Source organism: Eucyclogobius newberryi, unplaced genomic scaffold, assembly GCF_026437365.1.
Source record: "Eucyclogobius newberryi isolate DKJ021-1_F unplaced genomic scaffold, fEucNew1.0.hap1 SCAF_18, whole genome shotgun sequence".
Taxonomy (NCBI): domain Eukaryota; kingdom Metazoa; phylum Chordata; class Actinopteri; order Gobiiformes; family Gobiidae; genus Eucyclogobius; species Eucyclogobius newberryi.
In genome coordinates, this window is record NW_027315812.1 from 12,604,376 (window position 1) to 12,614,413 (window position 10,038).

The 10,038-nt window shown below is 39.5% G+C and overlaps 1 protein-coding gene across 1 annotated transcript in view; it reads left to right on the top strand.

The window, feature by feature from the left end:
- Nucleotides 1–10,038, top strand: part of col11a1a (collagen, type XI, alpha 1a) — a 39,860-nt gene that overhangs the window by 19,662 nt on the left and 10,160 nt on the right. Inside the window, exons 6-16 of the mRNA XM_072451331.1 lie at nucleotides 905–997; nucleotides 2,322–2,420; nucleotides 3,282–3,545; nucleotides 5,176–5,241; nucleotides 5,352–5,393; nucleotides 5,470–5,532; nucleotides 6,698–6,772; nucleotides 7,516–7,599; nucleotides 8,463–8,519; nucleotides 9,290–9,343; nucleotides 9,611–9,697. Coding sequence (XP_072307432.1) covers nucleotides 905–997; nucleotides 2,322–2,420; nucleotides 3,282–3,545; nucleotides 5,176–5,241; nucleotides 5,352–5,393; nucleotides 5,470–5,532; nucleotides 6,698–6,772; nucleotides 7,516–7,599; nucleotides 8,463–8,519; nucleotides 9,290–9,343; nucleotides 9,611–9,697 — 984 coding nt within the window. The remainder of the gene's footprint in view (nucleotides 1–904; nucleotides 998–2,321; nucleotides 2,421–3,281; nucleotides 3,546–5,175; nucleotides 5,242–5,351; nucleotides 5,394–5,469; nucleotides 5,533–6,697; nucleotides 6,773–7,515; nucleotides 7,600–8,462; nucleotides 8,520–9,289; nucleotides 9,344–9,610; nucleotides 9,698–10,038) is intronic.

The following is a 10,038-nucleotide window of genomic DNA, read 5'->3' on the forward strand; positions in this document are numbered from 1 at the left end:
AGATCTCTCATTATCCATATAAAGAAAACATACCAACAACGATGGTATTGCATGTAGTAATTGTCGTCTTTGAACTACTATAGTTGTCTTTACTAAGTTATGTTCTACTTTACAAAGTAGAAGCTGGTATTTACATGTGGAATAGATTTCAATGCCAGTAGATCACACAGTTAGCAGTTTGGCACAGCAACAATTTTATTTAACCCTTTTCTACCCTGTCTCACATGCTGCCCAAGGATGCCTTTAATTGTCAATTCCGAGCAAGTCATTGACGTGCACAGGTTTTATGTCTGTCTACTCAATGATCTGTTTTGCTGCTAACATATTTAAACTTGTGATGTGGCTTTTTTTTAACCATATTTAATGCATTAAGTGCTTATTACCACAGTATTTCTGCAGTAAATACATGCATATAGAGTTTAGTCAAAGCTCTATTATGCATATTAACAGCGTTATTCCCAGTGACCTCTTGCAATCACTAAAATGTGTCCATCTCTCTTGAACCAAGCCTTTAATGTGGCTGACATTGAGTTCCAGAGACGTATCATTTGCGTGCTTGTAGTGAGAAAGTTCCATTACGAGATCACTGGATGCAGCTGGTAGGACCTCTATTGTTTTCTAGCTTTTATGAGCTTTTAAACAACCATCTGTTTATGCTTGTAGGCCAAAACTTGTAGGCATTTTCAGACCCTGTTTTCTCTGTCATTTACTTATTATCACTTGTGGCAGAGACCAGCAGGGTCATTATTATTGCTAGTTTGTTGTAACAGATCATATTTGGCTTTTTACCTGCTTTAACATGCTTAAACCTCAGGATGATACTGTATGTCTGGTATCATCTTGCAGAGACAGCAGAGTGCATCCTTGTCTAACACTTCTCTCTCTCTCCTCTGTCGGTTTGCAGTACTTTACTGATGACTTAGATTACTCTCAGTTCTATGATTACTCTGAGGGAGCCACAGAAACCATTCCCACCGATGAGTATCCAGAGCCGCAGGTAAATGAGCAGGAACAAAACCTTTACTTTGTGTGGACTGTAGCGCCTGGTTTGTCCGTGTCCCAAAGTGTCTGTGTCTCATGTTTACGTTCACATGCACATCTGCGCACGTCCTCTGAAAATCTGTTTTTGTAAATGACTTGTGTGCAGTTTGTCACAGAGACAGTGGATGCTCAGTGTGTGCATGTGACGTGTGTTACAGGCTGCTTTCTCCACTCTCTGTGATCACTGTCTGCTTAAAGGGGCTTTGCACTCCAGTACGCCTTTAAACTACTCCATGCATTCCATGTCAGCAATTATAACATGTCACATTTTCCTTAAAAACAAAGTTCTTGTGACTCACTTGGTTGAAGGTGTTGCTGGATGGCAAAGCCTCAGTGTTCTGTTTACTGTACTTGTTTAATGTACTCATTTTCTGTGTGTGAGAGGCCTTGGTCTGAACTGTTGTGCTGCATATACACACTAAGTCCGTGTAATACCTCATTCGTCCAGGAGTGTTCCATTGTAGAAAAGAATCAGTTGTAGCTGGACATCTCTAGGTTTGTCCTGTTCTTTTTTTACCTCTGGGTTTGTCTGAATGCACAAACACGGTTTGGTCCTGTTCTAGTTCTAGAATAACTGCCCGGTGGGCGGGGCTTACACAGAGTAAAACCTAAGGTCCCAGACTCGATTGACAGATTGAGAATGACTCCTGGATGAGAGTCGAAACATTTTGTTTTTTCTAAAAACAGCGTCCAGATGAAACAACTGATTTTTTTCTACAACATACTCACTCAATGAATAACACAGATCATCTGTGTTTGACACTATATCAAAACATGGTTTCATATGTATTGGATTCATGCACAACAGTCAGACTCTGGCTTTTGGGTCATTTCCACTTTTAAATGTTCTGTGTTTGTCTTGGTGCTGTTTGTTGCTGCACCTTTTTCCAGAGAACCAAACGTAGTGTCTCCATGAAAAAGAAGAGGACCACAAAGTCCCTTAGTAAAACCAAGTCAAAGCCTTTTAGGTTCTTGGCTGCCAAAAAATCACCTGCTAAAAAGTTTCCCGCTAAGAAGAAGCGCCCGATGCCTGGCTACCAGGCCACAGCTCCAGCGCGGCCCAGAGGAAGTTTTAGGGTAAACCTTAGAGAAAATGTCCAGTCTATCAAGATTGTCCCACTCAAACTGTGAAAGGGAGATCTGTGATGGCAGATAGAGCGGCCCTAATATCCTAGTAGCAGTAGCATCAATAGATACATAATAGACCACTTCATAACACCTGTTTCTGCCTCTAAGTTAACGCTTGCTTTATTCTTCTTTCCTTTTCCAACATGACTCAGCTAAACAATGTAGAAGGAGATTACAATACAGACATTGACTACGGGACGTTAGCCGATACTCAAACTCAGTCCCCCTATGACATCAGTGGACCCCATGAGGTAATGTGCTCCATTCTTTTTATTCTTGTATGTATTAGAACAGATAGATCCTCATCTGAACTACGTGGTACGAAACAACAAAGACACATACATTCAAATCAATGCTGTGTCTTTAAGAGGTGTCCCTGAGAGCTGCTCTCTGGGAGAGCCATGGTAATTATCTGTAGTTTGTAGTTCACCAAATGGACTGTGATCCAGGATCACTAAAGCCCTCACAGCCTGAAACCTGCAGTGTTCAACACAAGGATGTGATTACAAACCTTTTCAAGAGACAAATCTTCATTTGTGAACATGGAAAAGTGCCAGCATGTTATTACATCTATTGTGTTGAACAAATCAAATCCAAATACTCTTCATCTAAAATTACAGAAGACTACTGTATTAAATGTGATGTCTCAGTTGTGCTAAATACACAAAGTGTGAAGATGAGCTGCTAAACTGCCTTTGGGTGTTTGCACAACTATAATCTGATCACATCTAATTTTGATGTCCAGTTTAAATGCTTTAGTACAAACCATCGAATCACATTGTTTCTTCAGCCATGTCATGTTCTCATCTGCACAAGTCAGACGGCTGAAATAACAATGTGTTTTGTACAGTAGAATTACTTTACTTTTCTCATAATGGCATCACCTTATTTATCATTATTTTGCTTGAATGTACATATTGAGTATGTGGATTACACAGCATTCAGTATTTGTAATGTCATATGTCATCTTCAGGTCCGTTTATGACATGTAAATAAGATGTTGCCATTGCTATTAACGTCATTCTCATTTGATCATTTGCTCTCATGGCATACAGTAGTCTAATCGCTTGACTAATTCTGCCTCTTCATTGCACAACTCTTGGCTTGTGAAGGCTGTGGAGGAGGACCTTGCTGGGGGTCTTGTGACTGAGGCTACAGCTCAGGAGCCCACCGTCGCCCCGGACACTCACGATTCAAACGCGTATGACTTTAACGCGTACGACCTAAAGGAGTATGACTTGGGAGAGGTTGACAGCAAGGTTTATGATTACACCAGTTACGATGATTATGGCACAGCCAAGGCCCAGCCCACCGCGGCCCCTGACGATGAGGTGGGGCCCGGGGTGGCGGCTGAGACGGACATTTCGGAGAGCGCCGTAAGTATTGTGCCCACACCTGGACCCGAGGAGGGCGTGTGCATGGCCGGCCTGGACTACTATGGGGACGGTTTTAGTGCATGACGCCTCGGTTTGCATGAGAAATGTGTCAATGAGTATTGGAAGGTGATGTCAACATAACCCACGTCCATCCGGTTCAGATTTAACTGTGGAATAATTTGGTATATAAGGGGCATTCACATTCACATTCACCACATCAGAATTGGGACTAAACCAAAGCTAAACTCAAACTAAACCTGACTAGACCAGGATCAAGGACTAGAACAGGACTAAACCAAGTCCACAGTTACACATTCAGCACATTTAGACTAAACTGAGACAAACCCAGAACTAAAACAAGACCAGGACTAAACCTAGAGATATCACGGTATAAAGAAAAAGATATTGTTGAAAGAAACATCACGATTGAACGATAATTTGCGATTTTTGAAGCTATGAGCAAACAGCAGTGAAATCTTTAGCTTTCTGAAAGACAAAACAAGTTAATTGTCACAAAATAAGTTATTTACATTTAAGTCTATTTTTAGGCTATATATTGAACAAAATATATGTAATTTAGCTTCTAAATTTTTTCACAATTATAATTTTTTTGGTTCTTATGATTATATTGTGACCTGAAATATCACGATTATTGATTAAACAAACATAACATCCTTAACTAAACCATTACTAGAACGGGACCGAAACAAAAGCTACATTAGGACTCAAACTGGACCAAAACCAGGACCAAAGCAGGTCAAGTGTGAACGTGCCATTAAATCTGCACTATTTCTATGCCTAGAATTATTTACAGTATGGCACTAAACTTGTAATATAATAAATGCAAGATATATACGTTTAATGTCATTTTGTGGAACTGTATGTTTCACATACGTAAGCCAAAAGAAGCTCAAGAAGTCCCCTTGTTTGTCCAAAAAATTAAATATACCTGCTTTGTTTTCTAATTTGAAGAGAATTGTCGTTCCTTTATCATTACTATTTTAAAATTAATTCATTATTTTGCAACTGATGTCACCATTTTATTTTAAATTATCCATCCATCCATTTTCTTCCACTTATCCAGGGACTCCCAGACTTTCTCCAACTACATTTTCCTTTCTTTTTTTTTATCGTGAAACAGCATATATGTAATTAGTGAGCTCACACACACTACAGTTGACTTTATTTCCCTTCAATTATGCCAAATTTCAATGATTTTTATTAGGCTTTTCCCACATTTCTTTGTTATTTCACAGTCACCGTTTGCATCTACCACTACATTGGGATTTTGTTTGGAGCATGTTGATATGAAGCACCTAGTTACCTAAGCTAACATCCTTCCTCTCTCTTCTGTCTTCTATCTAGTGCATTGTTGAAGTACATTTAATAAAGGATTCTAATATGACTTTCTGTTGGTTTTGTGTGCATGTGTGTGTGTGTGTGTGTGTGTGTGTGTGTCTGCGTGTGTGTGTGTGTGTGTGTGTGTGTATGTGTGTGTGTGTGTGTATGTGTGTGTGTGTGTGTGTGTGTGTGTCTGCGTGTGTGTGTGTGTGTGTGTATGTGTGTACGTGTGTGTGTGCTGGAGCTGCTGTGTGAAGAGTGTCACCTGTGTGCATATTTGTGTCTGCAGATCGCTGGGGTCGAAGGCGCTTTTGGACAGAAGGGAGAGAAGGGCGAGCCTGCCGTTATTGAACCTGTAAGACTCTCGGAGCTCAACAACCGCTCCAGTGTCGTAACTTCTCGTCAGGACACGATTTTGTATTCTAGTTCTGTTCCCGTGAGATCAACTTGTGTGTCTGTTTTCAGGGGATGCTGATTGAAGGACCACCCGGACCTCCTGGCCCCTCTGTCAGTACAAAGAGAAATAAGACAGGATTTTTGTTCTGTTTTTGATCTGTAGCTAATTGATGTTCCTCATTTTTAGGGTCTCCCAGGTCCCTCCGGCCTTCAAGGACCTCCAGGCACCTCTGGAGATCCCGGTGATAGGGTAAGACCAGATAAGAACAAATAAAGTTTGGGAAGCAACAAAACATGTACTGAAAATATGTACTCAGAATACTAATTTTGAGAAACAGTATTTATCTGCATTTGATGGTAGTGCAATAGTGCAAAAGTCAAAGATTACATTGTGGTATTTGACCAGGCAGATGACACTTCAAACTGGCTGGTTTTAGTGAGACAAAATAGAAAGTTTGTGGGAGTTTTCATTATGTTTTAAGTGATAAATAAATCATGCATTACAAACAGTTTTAATCTTACATCATGTATGTTGCACTAAAATATAATACAAATTAAAGTGAAAGTGTTCTAAATATTCAGAACACTGTACTGAGCGATGTAGCATGTTACAAAACACATTTTAATTGCAGGTATTCAGTATTCTATAACTACGTTTGCTTCCACCCAGCACTGGTCATAATCACACGTATACAACTATAAAAAGTGCTTTCAAATATAAAGCTGATACAAGGGGGGGTTGAAAAAGTGGACACATGTTTAGTTTTGCAGAAACAATCATTACACAATCATGACATCACCCAAAACACTACACACTAAAAATTTCCATTGTGGTAGTGGTGTTTGATCTTACACTCATTATTTATTTCATCTGAATTCAAAGTTATTTGAAAATAAACACATTAGACCTCATCTGACAGGAAGTTGGTTTTGGACAGAGGAGAGCAAGCGTGGCTCACATATGGACAAACTAAGTGCTAAATTATATGAGCAAATTGGTGATTAAAGTAACAGCTTTTACAGGTGTAATTGTGTATGGTATATAAACGTGTTGGGTTAAAATAATGAATAATATTTGACTGTAAAAAGTAATTTATACCTCATATAACATAAGACGTGATGTAATTCTAAGGATTGGAATTAATGATATTGAACATAGTGGATTATGTAGTATAGATTTTGGTGTTTCATTAATTATTAGTACAATTTAAAAAAAAAAAAATACAGGTTGCAGCTGGACATAAGTTAGAAGCAGAGGTTTTATCGCCAGAGGCTTCATTAGGCCTTCAGGCTTCTTTTTAATCTAGTACACAATGCAAGCTATAGTTAGATGTATGATAAATATTTCCACTGTATTGAAGATTGGATTGATCACATATCATGCTGATGTTCAATCTTCCATCTCTCTTCTGCAGGGTCCTAACGGTCGTGCTGGTTTGCCTGGTGCTGATGGTTTGCCTGGTCCTCCTGGTACAATGCTGATGCTGCCAGTGAGTCTTTGACACTGTGGGTCAACTGATTTGATTCTATACTACAGGATAAGCTCTTACCTTTTTCTGCCATATACACAATGTTTTACATGTATATTCTCACCCCGAAGCTTATATTAATTCTATTCCTATTCCCAATGTTGGTGTTATGTGGCCAATGAACGTGCGCATACATCCAGAAAAAAACTAGATCAGTCAATACTGAATAAATTGATAGCTTTAGATCTAAATCAGAACAAGTATAATAGATATTTTAAAAAGTACTATTTGTTTGTATCTACCTCTGTATCTACCTGCGTTGCACCAATGAAATTTCCCCATGTGGGACAATAAAGGAATATCTTATCTCTTATCTTATCTTGTTTGTGTTAAAAATTGCATTATATTTGACAAAAAAGTGTTTTAACTGTCATTAGAGTCTCACAATCAGTATTGGGTACCGAGCTTTATCTGTAGGTTTGAAATTGAGTTTGAAATAAAAATAACTTCTTTCTGGTGGGAACTGGGGACATATGTTTGTAGAATGTATTTATTAGTCCTGTGGTTTTCAAACTGCTGTATGAGGAATACAAATGATACCAGGGATATCTAGGACTCGCCCATGGTATAGTCCCATTTCATCCTGGTATAGACCTGTTATAGAGCTGGTTCAAACTGTATTTGTAAAAATGTTGAACTTTAGTGTAATCCAGTAATATTGCTTAGTATTTACATAAAATGACAGTGTTGTTTGATTTCCGTAGTTCCGTTTTGGTGGTGATGGTGAGAAGGGTCCTGTTGTGTCCGCTCAAGAAGCCCAAGCACAGGCCATCCTCTCCCAGGCCAGAGTAAGTAAACCAAACAAGAAGTGGTAAGAAGGTACCTCCAAAATGTCCCAGTCCCCTCCTGTGTCCCCCTCACAGCTGTAAGGACTGTATTTTGGTGGAATGGGCGGGGGGCAGTTCTAGTTGCATTTTAGTCGGCCTGGCTAAATGCAGATATGCCGAGCCACAACATAAAATGAGCTACTTTGAACAGATGCACACACAAGAGACACTGTTAAAAATACTTGTGCCCCCCGGGTGGCCTTGAATAACAGGTGGAGGTCTCCAGGGACCGGGGCGCTGGACATGTCACGGTTTGAAAGAAGAGCGTACACTGTTGTTTTTGTTATGGCCCAACCGTTTTATTAGATTTAAGAGTTATGGTTTTGACTCACATTAGCACATGGATGTCAAGTTTGTCATAATAATCTAAGTGAACCTGGAATAACATGGAAGTAATAGCGAAATAGTTACGCTTTGATTTCTCATAATGCATTTTTCATACTAGACGCTTCTAAAAGAATCTTGTAGACATATTTATTAATTTATGTATTTTGATCTAGTTATGCCACGGTGCAAAACTAACAAAAAGTGGTACAGAAGAAATGCAAACTGTCTAAAATGGACTTAAAACATGTACTAAATGAAACACTGATGCTCGAAAAGAAGTGGGAAGACTCTATCTTAATTATTTAAATATTTAGTTAACACATTACATGAACTTTGAGCATAGATTACATTAACCAAATGCATTTCGGGATGTTATAAAAGGTATATACAGCAGTCTCATTTCTTATATAACATGTCAGTATTGATAGACAGTGAAGGCCTAAAGTCGGTAAAAAGAGAAGAATCTAATGTAGTTTCTGTGTGTGTCTGGTTTGCAGCTGGCGATGAGGGGACCCCCGGGGCCAATGGGTTTGACAGGAAGATCAGGACCAGTGGTGAGTGCTTTATACCTCATTTCCTTGTAATAAAGTGCCCTTTTTGTGTTAATTGAAACAGACTGCTCGATATTGAACTATAATGTTTTGTCCATTTGCATCATCTGCAGTGTTGTCCAATGCTTGGTTGATTTAATGCGTATGTCACATTGTTTACCTGTATACGATGATGTCCCTTTAGAGGATCAATAATCACAGGTAGTTTGTTTTGATTGGTTGCTTCGCCGCTGTGTAGTTAAGTGGCCTCTGTCTTGCTGCAAACAGCTGCCAAGAAAATATCATCCCCTCGTTGCCTCCCCTCTTTCCAATCTCCCTGGCTTGTTGATACACGATCCACTATTTATCCACAGAAAGGGGCTCTCCACAAGAAATGAAGACTCATCATATGTCTATATCTAGATTATTGAGCAAACATTTAGTCTTGCTACAAATTAGACATTTAAATCTATCGCTGAAGTGTTGAATTTACTTGTTGCAGGTCTTTGCACAACAAGATGCAAAACGTGTTCGTACCTCTTTAATCAAACCGCTCATTTCATAATAATACAAAGCGATTCGTTAAACAGGATTAAATTAACTTCTTTTTCACATGTCATCCTCACCCTGTACTGAATCTAGCTGTTCAGTATTTGCACTCCCCCTGGACAGAACAATGGGCAATGTCAGCTAAACACCGCCACCTGCTGTCAAAACGACACCATTACACCACTGAAGCCTGGAGGAAATGTATGCATATTTGAATAAAGATGCCACTGTTCCCTTTTTCATAGGGGCTTCATGGTTCTCCGGGACTTAAAGGTGAAGGTGGTGACCCAGGTCCTCAGGTAATATATCATTCAAAGATAACGCTATTATTTTGAGTAAAGAAATAATTAGTATGTAGCATGTTAGACCTACTACTATATGTTTTGTGACAAATGCATGCAGTTACTTATTTTCTCAACATATGTGCACTTGTTTATATAGACAGTTTCAATATTGACATTCCGCACTAATATAAAGAATAATTCTCCCTAGACAAATACACATGTGTAGGCATATTCAAATACAAGTATGACTGGTCAGTATTCTCTCCTCTTTACTCGATACAGGGCCCTCGTGGCATCCAGGGGCCTTCCGGACCACCTGGGAAAGCGGGAAAGCGGGTAGGTAAACCCTCTGACCCCGGGGCTAAAAGTGTGTGCTCACAGCTCTTTGTTTTCGTTGCTAAGTTTGTGTTACTGTGCGGCTGTTTGGGCTTCACTAGTGGCCGCGATTCAAATACTGAGTGAGAAGCTTACGCAGCGGCCCAACAAACAATTAATTGAGATGTGCTTAAAGGCTTTCCTCTGCACTCCTTGGATCAATGACCAGGAGCTTAACCTGTCTGAAAATGCCCACAGGAGAAATGTGATGACTGATATGGGACAGAGATAGTGTCATTAACATGCAGACAACCCCCAAGGCCATTCAACATGACCTAAATCATTCGCAAAGGCTTGTGGAATTCCCCCCAAATCCAATTATGGCCCAATTGATT